The sequence below is a fragment of the Equus quagga genome, chromosome 7 (assembly GCF_021613505.1).
Source record: "Equus quagga isolate Etosha38 chromosome 7, UCLA_HA_Equagga_1.0, whole genome shotgun sequence".
Lineage (NCBI taxonomy): Eukaryota > Metazoa > Chordata > Mammalia > Perissodactyla > Equidae > Equus > Equus quagga.
Window position 1 is genome coordinate 95,729,854 of NC_060273.1, and position 16,397 is coordinate 95,746,250.

Below are 16,397 nucleotides of genomic sequence, written 5' to 3' on the forward strand. Positions count from 1 at the left end.
GGACCTACAACTAGAATATACAACTATGTACTAGGTGGCTTTGGGGAGCAAAAGAAGGAAAAAAAACAAACTTAACAGGTTAAAAAGTAAGTATGTCTCATATAGCTATATAACATTTGAACCCTGATCTCACAGAAAGCTCTTAAACTTATAAAAGCACCAAACATAAGCAACCAATACATTTACGTATGATTAATTTTTACACAAAGTTTAAAAAACTACTAGCTTACAAAATGAATAACTTAACAAATAACACTATATGAAGACCGAATATGGACTACCTTTTCTATTCACTGATTCTCTAATCTAACAGTTGACTGACATACACAAATAGTAGGATACACTGAATTTTCTTGAGCATGAAGAAAACCTACTTCTACTATGAATGGGAGCAGCTTTTACTCCTTTCTATGAGTCGCAAAGGAGGCACCAATATATGTACAAATTTCTATGTAAGATGGGCTGAAGACTCCATATTCCTACAATCCCATTTCTAGGGCCAAGTTAGCCTCACAGACAAACTTATAAAAGCTCAGCAACTTTAGTAGGCCTCGATCTCAGAACTCAGTTGTATGAGGGGTATATGAAAAGTGGGGATGTGAAGATGGAGGCCAGAAGAGACAATATCTTGCATATTTAAGATTTTGGGTGGGACAAGGATGGGCTGCCACTTACTAGCTATTGTACAACCAAAAAGTCTTTCTGAATTTCTTGTTTTCTTATTGTGAAACAGTGATAATATCTACCTAATAGAGCCATGGTGAGGATTAACTAAATAGCATGGCCAATAAAAACATTTTTTTCTTCTTTGCCTCAAGCTTTCTTAAACACAAAAGGAACAGTATGGAGAAAAATTAATTCCAGCAAAAATCAAATCCTTTTCTCCCAAAGTCTTAACATTAGAATATTAAAAGTACAGAAGGAATTTTGTTTTTAATGGCACCAAAATTTCCTTACCTTTACAATTAGAACACTAAAATGCTCTAAGCAACAAGTCTTTATAGCAAAAATATTTCAAGGCATAATTATGAGGCGTAAGGACACGAAGCAATTAAAAAATAAAGCTCAGCTACGCATACATACACATCAATTTCAGTTATAATCTCTTACCTATTGTCAGTTGAAAGACCAGCTGTAGCTATCAGAGAGGAGGAACTAACGAAGACAAAATCATTGGCTGTTTTGTTATGACACTGCCAAGTCTGGAATAGTTATAAATAACAAATGTTATTGCCATTACTAACAATTTTATAACCAGATAGATGCATTAATCAAAAACTGATCATGTAATCTGTGTCTTAAACACGTCTTTTTTTTCACTGAACTTTAGAAAAGTTGGAAGAGTAAGAGAATTTTCATATACCCTTTATCCAGATTCACCAATTTTTAACATTTTGCCACATTTTTTTGTCTCTCGTTCTCTTTCACATAGACACTTTTCCAAGACCATTTAAATAAGCTGCAAATGTCATGACCTTTTATGAGGCCCTTTGCTTTTGTTCAAAGTTCAAAGGAAAACAAAAGGAGGTTAAACTCCAAATACTTCCCTTAGAATATTTTGAAAATTTTTGTCTTATAAGACAGAAACTAGGGGGCTGGCCCCATGGCAAGTGGTTAACTTCGTGCACTCTGTTTGGGCGACCCAGGGTTTCGCTGGTTCGGATCCTGGGAGCAGCCATGGCACCACTCATCAGGTCACACTGAGGTGGCATCCCACATGGCACAACCAGAAGGACCTGCAACTAGAATATACAACTACGTACTGTGGGGCTTTGAGGAGAAGAAGAAGAAAAAAAAGAAGATTGGCAACAGATGTTAGCTCAGGTACTAATCTTAAGGAAAAAAAAAAGTGACTATAAAGTCCTGTGGCATTTTGGGGCCGGCCTGGTAGCACAGCGGTTAAGTGTGCATGTTCCATTTCAGCAGCCCGGGGTTCACCAGTTCAGATCCCGGGAGTGGACATGGCATCGCTTGGCAAGCCATGCTGTGGCAGGCATCCCACATATAAAGCAGAGGAAGATTGGCACGGATGTTAGCTCAGGGCCAGTCTTCCTCAGCAAAAAGAGGAGGATCGGAAGCAGATGTTAGCTCAGGGCTAATCTTCCTCAAAAATCAAAACAAAACAAAAACCAAAGACGGAAACTAGTATTTGAGATTATCTCAGACTGAATTATTTGCATAAATATTTAAATTTTTAAATAATTTTTCAAATATGTGAATAAAAGCATATTACAAATAGTCAACAAACTTAGAAAATTTACGTTTTCTCAATATTCCATCAAACAATAACTTAAAATATTATGAAAGGTTTAGTCAACGATAAAGGCTTCCAAGTTATGTTTGTTCAGATGTTTCTCTTCAATAAAAAAAGAATTTTTTAAGTGTATCAAAATCATCCCATGAAAGATTTTTCCTTTGAGTCGCTTTCCCATTCCCTCTGACCAGCACTGGAGCTGAACTAGACGACACATTCTTAAAACAAACAAAATCTACTTTAATCACCAAAAGCCAATAATGTACATTTTTTATCTAATTTGTCTTTTTAGAAGTTAAAAAACAAAGGCAGTCCCTAGGGAATATAAACTTGTATATTTAAATCTTTTGGCTTAATGAAAATACGAGGAAAAATAAATATTCTTCAAGGTACCCTCACCAACCCTCCTTTGCTTGCTTCACTTAGATCAATACTGTATTCCAGTATTTAACCTTGGGTAAATTACCAGAATCTTAATCCACATTCTTATTTTTTTCTTGATAGGTATTGCTTAGTCCTATAAAGGGCTTCACTAAAGCATATATTTAATATAAATTCAGTGTTCTGTGAAGCTATAGAATTCATTAAGCCTGTCCATTCCTAAATAGAGATATATCAATTTTTTTTTAAAGAAACAGGCAAGAAAATAATAGTATCAGCTATAAGATATCCTTTCTACTTTGTTCATAAGGGATAATCAGTGCAAAAAAATTAACTAAGTGCACTGATCTGTTGATCATTCTTTTTAGGTATAATACCCACTGCAGCTAAGTGAGGCTAGAAAAGGAATTAAGTAACCCACAGGTTGCATGGGTCTCTGGAGGTATCATGTTTTACAGAGGTTAATGTTCCACGTAACCAGAAACTAAGGATTTTTATACCTCACAGAGTAATTTTCATATAAGGACAGGAGCTTACAGTAAAGTGATTGAAAACATAGGACTAGATTGATTTTATTTTTTGGCTTTAATATTTCTTGCCTCAAATATATATTCCTGGCTTTTTAAAAATAAAAATTAAAAAAATTTCAAAAGTAGGAATCTTGGCTTACCAGGTATGGCTTAGGCATGCTTCCAGTAACTGGGCAACATTTCCAGTTCGTTTGATACAAACTTAAATATCCATCAGCATCAACTATTCCAAACTTAGAGGAAAAAAATATTTGAAAGTGTTTAATACAAGTACATAAGCACATATTTACCCTTATCCTGACTGTAAATCTCATATTTTAACTCTTAAACATTTCACTGATAAATTGTTTGACGTTTCACTTCACCTCTGTGTGGATCTAGTCCAGAAAAACATTTAGAGACTGCTTAAAAAAACGCCAGGGTGGGAGTAAAGGAAACAAACATCAGACATCCATTTTATTATACTAACCAACAGCACAGTCTGCATATTCTCTGGAAGTAGTCCAAAAATAGGATACTGGATTTACATGTTAAGCTATGTGACAAAGTTTTAGCATATATACGATAGAAAACTCTTCATTTTGAAAAAGACAAAATAAGGACTTACAGAAATATACAATAAAGAAAACAAGTAAAGAATAGTAGAAAATAAAATGAAACAAATATTATCACAGTAAAAGAATTCCACTATAAAAACTCAGGGCAATTCGGGAAGACATCAAAATGATTCAGTAAGGGAGTATATGATACAGATCTTGAAGGATGACTAAGACTGCTAACAATTTTTTTCTTTAGATTATAAAAATAATGCATACTTATATAACAAAAATCCAGCCCTGCTGGTCTAGTGGCTAAAATTTATCTTTCTCACCACTGTGGCCCCAGTTCCCTTCCTGGTCAGGGAACCCACACTACCTGTCTGTTGGCTGTCACTGTGGCAGCTGTACGTTGCTGTGATGCTGAAAGCTATGCCGCTGGTATTTCAAATACCAGCAGGGTCACCCATGGTGGCCAGGTTTCAGTGTAGCTTCCAGACTAATACAGACTAGGAAGAAGGACCTGGCTACTCACTTGCAAAACAACTGGCCATGAAAACCCTATGAATAGCAGTGAAGCATTGTTTGATACAGCACCGGATAGTGAGAGGATGGTGCAAAAAGACAAGGCAGGGTTCTGCTTTGCTGTACCCAGGGTCACTAGGAGTCGGAATCAACTTGACAGCACTAAAGACTACAAAAAGCATACAAAATAAAAACAAATGTCTTCTTTGGATTCCTGCCCTCTCCCATCTCCAGATCTAACAATTATTAACTATTTCATGTGTTCCCTTTCAGATTTGTTCCATGAATATACAAACATTCACACATACAGGGTTTTTAAAAAAATAGGATCATAATAAATACATAGTTCCACAATTACATTTTTGACTTATTAAAGCCATCTTTCCACATTAGTACATATAAATCTACCTCATTTTTGTGCTGTGCAGTATTACACTGTATATTTGTATTATAACTTTTAAGAACTTTTCTCATATACAGTTTGCAATTTTCTCTATTATGAAACAGTGCTGCTTTGAGCATTCTTGTACATATACTTTTGAGTATTTATGTAGGATAGTTATCTGGAAACGGGAAAGCTTTGTCAAAAGGAATCATTTAAAACTGGTAGGTGAAGCCAAAATTAAATCCTAAGTTGTAATATCAATTTACACACCCATCTTTCTTACACATTAGTCAACATATTACTAAAATTTTAAGCATTGGTCAATTTACAGAAAAAAGGCTCACATTAACGTGCATTTCTTCAATTACTAGTGAGAGTCATTGGTCGTGAACAGTTCTTTTTGTAAATTGACTGTTCATCCCCTTTGTCTACTTCTCCATTAAGTTGTCTTTTAAAAAAATTGATTGATAGTGCTAATATTAGGACTACTACCCCATTTTTTTTTTTTTTTTTTACTATATTTGTTACAGATATTTTCCCAGGGTATATCCTTTTTGCGATACCCTATTTTCTGGAGTGATCTAGGTGCATTCTTCAGAAAGGGTATGCAGAATGTTTAGTCAAGTCTCTGCATACTTAAAAATGTGTTTATTGGGGCCGGCTCCGTGGCCGAGTGGTGAAGTTTGCGGGCTCAGCTGCGGCGGCCCGGGGTTTGGATCCTGAGCGCGGACATGGCACTGCTCATCAGGCCACATTGAGACGGCGTCCCACATCCCACAACTAGAAGGACCGGCAACTAGGATATACAACTGTGTAAGGACGGGGTGGGGGCGGGGGGGGGATTGGGGAGATAAAGCAGGAAAAAAAAAAAAAAAGATTGGCAACTGTTGTTAGCTCAGGTGCCAATCCTTAAAAAAAAAAAAAGAGGAAGATTGGCAACAGTTGTTAGCTCAGGTGCTAATCTTTAAACAAAAAAAAAGTGTTTATTTTGCCATCAAATTCAAATGACGGTTTGGACAGACATTAACTCATAGTTCCCATTCCTTGTCCATCAGAATTCTGTCAATATTGTTCTACTGTCTATTTGTAACCTCTATTTTTGAGTAGATCAATGCCATTAATTTTGGAGGGGGCTGGAGAGGTTGTAAGTAATGACTTTTACTCCTACTCCTTCCTGGAAGCTCTCTTTATCCTTGAATCAAAAAAACAAAAATCAAATAAGCAGGATGTATCTAGGTAAGGGCTGTTTCTCAATACTTCTGCCTACTATTGGTAGGCCATTCCTATTCTAAAATTCTATTTTTTTCCTTGCTTTGTGGAAATGTTTATTATTTCTTTGAATATAATGTTTCTCTTCCATCATTTTTTTTTTCTTCTTTTGAAATATCTTTTAAATGTCTTTTATGAATTTTCTTGGTTGTAGTCTCAATTTATTTCTTAGGTTATTTTCATCATGGAATAATTTCCTAATTTGTATTTACCAATCACAAATTTGATTTTCAATTGCTTCCATTCTGCTATTCAGCCCTTGTAATGCACAGTTCCCCTACTAACCCAATTTTGGGGAATCACATGTTTTTAATTTCCAAGAATTCTTTCCTGTTCTTCTACTGCCTTTGTTTCATAGCAGCCTGTTCTTGTTTTAGAATGCAATATCTTCCTGAATCTGAGGAATTCCTCAGGGGCCATTTACTGTGCTTAACACCCCTTTTAAGCTCATAGTTTTTCTGCAATGTTTAATGACTTTTGGCAACTCACTTCTACTCCTAATTGACAAATTGATCAGCATTACTGTGATAAAGTATGGGTCTGGGTATCTGTTCCATTTGCCCTAGTAGGCTTCCCTACTAAGGGAGAGCGCATGCTTAGGTATTGTGCTATTTGGCTCCATCATGGCTAACGTGAATGAATGTAAGTTGACTGCCTGCCAAAGATACTTGGGCAGGCAATGAAGAATAGTTTGTTGTATCTTAAAATACCCTATGTGGAAGGTTATAGTGAATGTTAAATGTTTAAAATAACTCAGATTGTAGAAGGTCTTGAATAACATGGTGCTAAAGAATTTAGGCTTCTAGATACAATGAGGAGCTTTGAAGGGTTCTTGGAAAGAATAATAATATGACCCCACCTACAGTGTGGTTATATAACTATGTTATTTGTTATATAACTTTGTTGGCAACATGAAGGATGCATTAGAGAGATAAGGGTTGAGGTATAGAGATTAGTTATGAGCAGTATAATATTGACAACCAAAGTGAAAAGGCATGAGGACATAAAGGATATTGGTAGGTTATACAAATGAAAGTATAGAATTCTAAAGGCCTCTAGATTAAATCCCCTTAATTTCCCATTAAGGGGCCAAGAATGTCGCTAACTGCTATTAAGAAATTATATGCTCTCAAAATTTTGTTTCATAATTACATGAAAAAATTATCACTGACTTGTGAAATGGTAATAGAGCCACGTGATAAATGTGGTAGGCAAAAAGGCTGCAGCACACCATGACACATGTTAATATGTGAGAAGGGTTGAAGGTTTGGTGGAAGAGGGAAAAGGAAAGGCAAGATTGTACCATCAGCTAGAGCCTGTGAGAGTGTTTTTTAGTGGAGCATGGCCCTGAAGACAAAGAGCAGGCTTATTTCCCGTTTAATAGTTGTTTTAAGTGCTAGCAAGATACTAGCTGCAGAGAGAGGCAGTTTGAGGAAAGTAGGATTATGGGAAGTAAGGATAGTATGGGATGTTCTAGAGCAGGGTTGGAAAACTATTTTTAAAGGGCCACATAATAAATATTTCAGGCTTGCCAGTTATAGTCTTTGTTCTCTTAAACTCTGATGTTGTAGTGGAAAAGTAATCATAGAAAATAATAATGAATAATGAATGGGATAGCTGTGTTCCAATAAAACCTTATTTACAAAACAGGTGGCTAGGCTTAGTTTGTTGATGCTCTGTTCTAGAGCAGTGCTTCTCAAACTTTAATGTGTAGACAAATCACAAGAGTATCTGATTAAAATGCAGATAATGATTCAGTAGGTCTAGAGTGGAGTCAATAACCTGCATTTCTAACAAGTTCCCAGATGTTACTTGCTATTTGGTACTTGACCATACTTTGAGTAGGTTCCAGAAAATAAAGAAAGCAGAAGTATTTAATGAAAAATGTATAATGTAAGGTGGTCCTATAATCATTTGGTCCTTACGCATCATTTAAGCGAATTTTAATGGACATATAGACAATATCTTTCCAGGAAGAACCAAATGCATTAAAGCATTCTTTGAGAGGAATTTTTAAAAAAAGAATTCATACAGATTAATATCTTAACATTACACCTCACTGAGCTGTTTTCTTCAAAGAGCACAAACTAGCAATATTTATAAACCTCCAACATAAAGAAACCATTTTCCCATTTATGATTTTATATACTACCTTATTTCCCTGATAGTTAAATCTCATTCTTGTAACTCTTGAATTGCCACCAGATCGAAAACAGGTTATTTGTTGAGAATGGCCCCATTCAAACATTCTGACGCTTCCATCTTGAGCTCCTGTCAGATCTGCATTACAAGAGGGCACAAATCACAAATTGATTTCAGAAACCTTTGGAAAATTTATTTTTTAATCCAATGTGAAAATCTTTATGAAAGAAACACCTAAGAAATGAATTACAGTCAATTAAACAAATTTACCTTTGTATGAAATTTCACTTGAACACTCAATCTTAAAAACAGTTATGTGATATACTTTCATTTGACTGAGAACATATCTTCATACAAATGAACAGAAGCAAATAAATCAGACCTTTATAAAGTTTATTTCCTTTTAAAATTATCCCAATGGTGTTTTAGTAGCCTTTAATAAATAACTTTTATGATAACCACTTATCAAATTCTTGGGATTACTAAAGAGCCAATTCTTATCAGTTGTACTATTAATGTTTAAATTTATACATTTTCTCTGGAAAAAAAACAGACTGTAGAAGGTCTGGAATGTTATGCTAAAGAAAAAAAATCATTTCTAGTAGTTATTCTAATTGACCCAATATCTCAAATATACGTTATCTGTCTCATTGAGGAATATGAACAAACTAAATAATTACTAATTCTTCACTTCACCATTTACTAACTGTATGATACTAGAAAATGTATTTAATCTCCCTGAGCCTATTTCCTTCCTGTAAAAGGGGAATAATGATATACAAGTCACTGGAGAGTTGTAAGAAGTAAACGAGCTAATTCATATAAATCATTCAGAAATATGCCTAACATATAGGACTCAATTTATGTTAAGTACAATTATCAGTATTAATGCGGTACAGAGGTAGTGAGAAATTATATCAATGTATATAAAGCATCTATTATACTGCTAATCATATTAGACAAGTTTGCCTCAATCTTTACCAAGTATTTAAAGTAAATGAACTTCAATTATTTTGAAATGTTTTAACATTGGGCTAGGATAGGAGCATGAGTAGAATTTCTTGAGTCTGGAGATGTTAACTCTTTCTCCTCTCCCCTAAAGTCTTGCTTAGCTTAATCAGAAAAATAAATTGGGCTAGTTGTGTTTAAAAAACACTCAAATTTTTCCAATATTATTTATGGTTTTATTTAATTTATTTGAAAAAAATCTCTAGTTATTAGTAGCTGATACATAAAATGAAATATTCTCTTAAAGGCCTTTGTAAACTGAGATTTTACAAAACAAAACAAAGGTTCCGATGACCAGGTTGTCTCAGCAAATATCCCCTGTTAGTAACTGAAATGTTACATCATATAGGTGTTACATCATATAAGGAAAGGGTTAAATGTAACCCTAAAAACTTTAATATGTTCATTTTTTTTTTTTAATAAGGCTTTCCTTTTAAGACTTCCATTTCTATTTTAATCCAACCCACCAGCCTAACCTGTACAAATTTCCTTGGAATAGAAGTCAAAAAGTAGTGGTTTATGAGCCCTGATGGCCTAGTAGTTAAAGTTCTGCGCTCACTGCTTTGGCAGCCTGGGTTCACTTCCCAGTTGTGGAACCAGACCACCTGTCTGTCAGTTGCCATGCTTTGCTGGTGGCTCACATAGAAAAACTAGAAAGGCTTACAACTAGCACATACAACCATGTAGTGGGTCTTTGGGGAGGAAAAAAAAAAAAAGAGGAAGACTGGCAACAGATGTTAGCTCAGGGTGAATCCTCTCCTACAAAAAAAGCAGGACTAATGACTAAGAGTTTTTAAAGATCTACTCCAAAGAAAGAAAGGAAGGATTCTGAGTTATCTGAAATTCAGAGCAAAATTTTTAAAATCCTGTCTCTTAACATTTCCACTACATAAAAAGTGCTTATTGTTGAACTCAATTACTCTCTTTGGTACTTGTTCATGACATGAAATGATATACTTGGGGGAAAAGAATCCATTGATTAATTTAATTAGCTTTGAATTTTTCAAGTTTCTTATATGCCAGTTACAGTAGTTCTCTGAACAAAGAAAGTACTTATCCCAAGACACAAGTGATCTGATGTTACATAATAACTCTGAAAATAAGTCCATTAATTGTCTTGCAGTTAGGGATCTCTTTATTTAAATTTACAGGCTTGAGGTAGAGGATATTCCTCGTAAACTAGTCGCCTGTCATGACACATGATATGGGGCTGAGAAAAAATGAGGTCCTTTCAGTATTTCAGGAAACTTCCAAACCCTACTGCAGAGAATAAGATAGATTTTCAGCAATGCCAAATGTTTCTTGCTGTGAGAGTAATATTATTTAAACATTGTATATAAAACACATTTGACTCCTTACTTTGTATGCTACATGACTGGTTTTTATTTCTCATTTCACATTAGACTTGTGGATAGAAAACATGCTGAATAAATTCAAGGTAGTGAAAACAGACTAATTTTTTATATTATTTTATACCTCTAATATAAGTAATAGAAATTACTTTTCATTTTAAACAAATGGTTCTCTTGAACCCTTTTACTGGACATTGGTATATAACTTCGATAATAGATGCTTACAGCACTTATGATAAGTACAAAAAAACACTGGTTGTGTCAATTGCATTTTATCAGAATATTTCTCATAAAAAAGGTGGTAAAAATTTTTACAGGTTATTAAATTGGAGGGACATGAATATCTCTTAACATCTACTACTTTTGTTACTATGTGGTAGGTCAACTTGATTAAGGGCACAACTTAAAAATCATATAAAAAAACTTGGAATACTCACATGTCCATATGAATATTGATTTCAACCCACCCATTAATTTTAAAGTTGTCTTTACTATTTTTTCTCTGCTTCACTGTTTCCAATAAATTCCCCATTAATTAAGTTCTTTGTTAAAGGAAGAAAAACTTTAGAGATTCTTAGGAAGATTAACTGAAAATAAATATATCCTGCCTTAGAATGTTAAGAACTTACTAATAATCATTTACTGTATTACTAGTGTGTCTTGTAAAAGACAAACTGACAAAATATTAATACAAACTGATTCTGATGAGGCAATAAACGACCAACATATGGCTCCGGTCTATGTAATAAAAGATGGGAGTGATCTTTCCATTAAAACAATAATTATCAACTGCAATTTAACATTGTGTAGAGTCCAGAAACGTTTAAAAATAAAATGTGCTAACTTGGAAATATGCAGTCAAAATACTAAAAATTTATTGCATTAAGTTAGCCTTCACTATTAATTCAGGAAATCTTCTTTTTCTGTTTTTATCCAACTTTCAAACGAAGATTTTATTTGCTAGCAAATATTCTCTCTAAAAAAACTAAAATAAATATTGACTATCTTTCAATTGAAACTAAAAGCTTCCTTTAAGTTCTTTAGAATAATGGCTAATTATTATCAACTTACAGTAAGGAAGAGTTGGATGAGAAGTCATTCTTCTGACATTATTAATGGCTTTCTTAATCATCTGTTATGAAAGAAAAATTGTTCATTTATAGTTATAATAAAAATATTAAAAATTTCAATTGTGACAGGAAATTTCAATAACATTTATTTATTTTTATGTGATTCCACATCTACCATTATGGGTGCTTAAAAATTTTAAACCTGGTAACAAAAAATTAAATTTAACAACTCAGCTCTCTGACATTTAAGTGTACATACATTTTCTGCATCGACTAGGATCTAAGAACAAATTCACCTGGAGAATTTAGTCTTACCTCCTTTCTTGCCAACTCTTTTCTGATCCCATTAAATTTATTGGAATTATCCTGAACAGTATAAGGTTAAAAAGACAGGCAGAAGCATGTGAGAAAAAAAAAAAGAAGTAAACAGAAAATGGTATAAATTTTTAATTGATAGTTTGGAACTGTTTATTTACCCATTTTTAAGTCATACTTTGAATGATTTAAGTAGCCTGTCAAATAAGAGTAAAATAACTACATGAAATTAAGGGGATAATTTTAATTTATAGAACATTTCCTACTTATACAGCACCATAGCTACAGTTAGATGTTATCCTAAAAGTTTGTAGCACCAGTCTCAGGCAGATTTGTTGTTGTTGTTGTTCTGGATTTTAAATTGTTAAATTAGCCCTAAAAGTGTGAGTAGAGTGGGGATTTGGTAGGGAGGGAAAGGATCAGGCCAGCAGAACTGGTGAGGGATAGAAACACTAAAACATACATATGAATGCAGTTATTATATTCCAAAACAGAAGTTGTTCATAACAAGTATTCTTTTTTGTTAGTATTCATAATTTGATAAAATAGGATTTAGAAAATATTTTATCAATTCTCCATAAAAAAATGAAAACCTGCTGAATATTACTTTTGTTTAGTAAACTTCATGTTTAACTCTCAGGTTCCTCTTAATTAAAGAAATGCCTAAAGGTTCTTGCTCTTTGTTTTAATTTGTCCTTTTTTTTCTGACTAAAGTATCAAAGGAAAACCATGGGTAAAAAAATACACAAACCCAGGCTTAAAAAAGTTTCTGAAAGCATATGTAGAACATAATAAGGCAAGTAAATCATTAATTATTTTAGAAGATCCTTATAAAAAAGAACCACCTCGCTATATTGGTGTCTTTTTCTTGAGGATGGAGTGGGGCAGTCTGAATATTTATGTTTACAAATGACAATGACCCCAACCAAACAAATGTCCTTTTAAGACTTAGAAAGGAAGGAAATTTAGTCCAAAGAGGCATGACAAAGGTAAATTTCTGTATTATAACACTTTGGAGTATAAACAAATATTTTCTGAGCACCTACTATACGTTAAACACCATTCTAGATAGAGATCATCAGTGTATAAGGCAGACATAACGTACTCTCTCAAAGAACTACATTCCACAGGGTATATAAAAGGACAACCAAATAATGTATAGATAATTTTAAAACTGATAAAAGCTATAAAGATGATAAAATGTGATAATATGAAATAGGGACATCTTTGGGAATTTGAGCTGAGATCTGAATGGTAAAACAGGAAAACAGCATGTTAAGCAGAAAGCAAGGCAAAAGCTCTGACACGACAATTTATGCTGGATGTGTTCTAGTGACTGAAGGTCAATGTAACTAGAGCAAAGAGAATCAGGTGTGGAATGAAGGGAGCTGAAGCTGTAGAGGCTGGCAGGGGTTGAATCACACAGAGCCTTAGAGGCCGTGTTAAGGACTTGCTTTTTTAAAGTTGTACTGGGAAATCTCAAAGCTTTAAGCAGGGGAGTGACAATCTGAAGGATGCTTTAGAAAACAGCAACTCTGCGTGTTGTATACAGTACACAGGAAAAAAGCGTGGAAGCTTCAAGACCAGCAAGAAAACTGTTACAGGAAGAACTGTATTGTATTCTCTGAAACTGGAGTTGAAAAAAAGTGCCTATTATTTATTTTCAAGTATTTTGTATAGTCTCTTAAAGTTCCCATTTAAAAGATAATATCAGTAGGTTTTGCAAATGAGTTTTAATAAATCCGTCAGTTGGAAAAAAATCAACTGTTTGGGGCCAGCCCAGTGGTGTAGTGGTTAATGTTTGCATGCTCCACTTTGGCAGCCCAGGGTTTGCAGGTTCAAATCCTGGGCATGGACCTACACACTGCTTGTCAAGCCATGCTGTGGCAGTGTCCCACATAGAAAATAAAGGAAGATTAGCACAGATGTTAGCTCAGAGCCAATCTTCCTCACCAAAAAAAAAATTTTAATGACCAAGTCCTTTCATTTGAATAAGTACAGATTGCTTTTCAAAGGCTTCAGTTTAATACTTAAAACACTGCTACCTGAAATCAATGAGCTAAGGGGGATAGAGGGCTTTAATACAAGCTCTATCGCAAATATAAGATAGTAACCTGAGTTAAATCACTTGACCTTTCTGGATCTCAAGCTTCATCTGAAGAATGGTAAGTAGGAGTAATTATAACAGCTACAACAGATATCTCAAAGAATAACAAGGTTATAAGAGCAGTAAAGAAACTGCATTAAGTATAAAATATTATCAGGTATTATTAAAAATGATTAAGCCTTTATTTAAATAATTAGTCTGACTGACTAGAGGAAAAAAAGGTTTTTTCGCCAAGGAAAGAATTCTACAGGACTTAGGAAACTGAAAAAAGACCCCATCACCTAGAAAGCCACTGAAAGAATTACTGGTGCTGGGTTTCTTTGATTCTGTGTATCAATTCCTATATCGTAAGTATCAATAAAGGAATCCTATGGAGGTATAAATATGTATTTCATCTTACGTAATCAGGGCTCAAGAAGATCCTTCATTACTACAGAAATATTCTGTTTTAGTTATCTGTGTATTATACTTTGCTTAAATTTTAAAAAATTTATATTGTTTTTGTTAAAAAAAGGATATTGTCTCAGCATTAAAGAGAGTTATACTTAATAGGGTCACAGTTATTAGTGAATATCCATTAAAAGATATTATCTAGAATAGAGTTTAACAAACTTTTGTAAAGGAACAGATAACAATGGTTTTGGGCTTTCTGGGCATGCGGCCTCTGTCTCAGATACTCAGTTCTGCGACTGCAGCACGTAAGCATCCATAGACAACATATAAACAAATGACTGTGGCTATGTTCCAATAAAACTTTATAGACACTGAAATTTGAATTTCATATAATTTTCATGTGTCACAAAATACCATTCTTCTTTTAATTTTTTTTCAACTACTGAAAAATATAAACACCACCACTCTTTCTGTTGTCTATACAAAAACAGGTGGTGTGCAGGATTTGACAAACAAACTATAGCTTGCTGAGGCCTGATTTGGACCAGTAAGTTACAAGTAATTATTACTTAAAATACAGCTCTTTGTATTTTAAATTATTTATTAAAAACAATTTTTGTTATCCTTTTCAAATGAAAACATCATATTCTTCATAATAAAAATTTCTAGCAAGTATAACTTACTAAAAAGAGCTAAAAAAATGTTTAAATCATCATTTATCTATTAAGCTAGAGAGAAAAATAGGACATTTATTCACAAATATTTTTAACTTTCCATACCACAGATGCTCCTCTGCCAGTCTGCGTACTACCAAGCCATGGCATGTTGATTGGAGTGCCAGGGTTGCTATGTGTATACGGGGTTGTGCCTTGCACAGCTGTTAAATCATCACGAGCATGTATAACCAAGAAATCTTCTGACCTAAAAGAATGTCAACCAGAATGAAAGCAACCCATCAGTTCTTTATTTCTTCTGTTATACCTGAAAGCTCTAACATATGACTTCATATTTCCCTTTGAAATTAATTTTCTTTAGCTCTTAACTCCTAACTTATAGACAATAACTTCATACATGAACAATTTCAGATCCCCTCATTTAATTCTTTTCTAATCCTCAATCACCTTCTTTAAAGCTCCTGCCACCCCTTCTTTACTCTTTAGCATATCAGCTTCCACTTTGTTTACAATCTAAGAAAATTTCTTTAAAAAATCTTTTGAAAGTTATAGTTCTGTGAATATCATCATTCCCATTGCAAAGTTACTGAATAAAAACAAAGTATAGCAGTACCCTTTGGTTTCCATTTCTATATCATCATCTACCCAAGTATATATCTGTGTAGCCAGAATTCCAGAAACATCCAGTTCTTGAACATCATGGCTTGAAGCAATTGCTATGCAGTTTCTATTTGCCTGAAAAATTAATCATATGGTAATTTTTAAATAAAAAAGCACATGTATATGGGCTACTTTTGACAATGGAAACTACAAAATAGCCTCTAGATATGATAACTTCAAGGTACAGAATATACAGCATTCTCACAAATGAATATTTTAAATTAATTTTAATAACTAAATTTTGAGTGTAATAATCATCAGCTTGAGCTTGAAGATATGTTTATATTCTAAGAATTCAGGAGCATACAACAGAAAACCAGCTATAAATGGTAACATATGTAATACTTTATTTCTCCTCCCAGCACTCTCTCTCCAGTCTGCTAGAATGGGGAAAGAACTGTGACCCTAGAATGGGAAAAAATCTCAGACCCTTCACATTTCTTAACACAAATAATTCACAACTAAACAAATGGGAAAAAGTGCATTCTCATCTGCATTTTTGGACAATGCAACTTAAAGCAAAAGGTATTATTTCTCAGCTAGAAATTTAGCAAGGATGTAATCTCCATAAGGTTTGCGCAGTTCAGAAATGTGGTGGGAGAAGTTGAAGAAGATAGGATCCCAGAAAGGTAAAAAAGGGTGAAGGAGATAAGAAACATCAAGCTAAAGAAACAATGGTGAATTATTCAAATAAGATAGTACCACTGTCACCTAAAGCTTTTCAATCTTAGGCAAGAAAAACAGAATTTGGGAAAGACTCACAAAGAAAAGGTGTAGGGGTACAATAAGAACGGAG

At 33.9% G+C, this 16,397-nt stretch overlaps 1 protein-coding gene across 4 annotated transcripts in view; it reads right to left on the bottom strand.

Moving 5' to 3' along the window:
* Positions 1 to 16,397, bottom strand: part of DMXL1 (Dmx like 1) — a 132,883-nt gene that overhangs the window by 8,856 nt on the left and 107,630 nt on the right. For all 4 annotated transcript variants that reach the window (XM_046665502.1, XM_046665501.1, XM_046665500.1 and 1 more), the window contains 6 exons: positions 15,555 to 15,676; positions 15,047 to 15,188; positions 11,454 to 11,514; positions 8,033 to 8,160; positions 3,306 to 3,398; positions 1,111 to 1,202 (listed from right to left, as the gene is read on the bottom strand). In XM_046665502.1, coding sequence (XP_046521458.1) covers positions 1,111 to 1,202; positions 3,306 to 3,398; positions 8,033 to 8,160; positions 11,454 to 11,514; positions 15,047 to 15,188; positions 15,555 to 15,676 — 638 coding nt within the window. The remainder of the gene's footprint in view (positions 1 to 1,110; positions 1,203 to 3,305; positions 3,399 to 8,032; positions 8,161 to 11,453; positions 11,515 to 15,046; positions 15,189 to 15,554; positions 15,677 to 16,397) is intronic.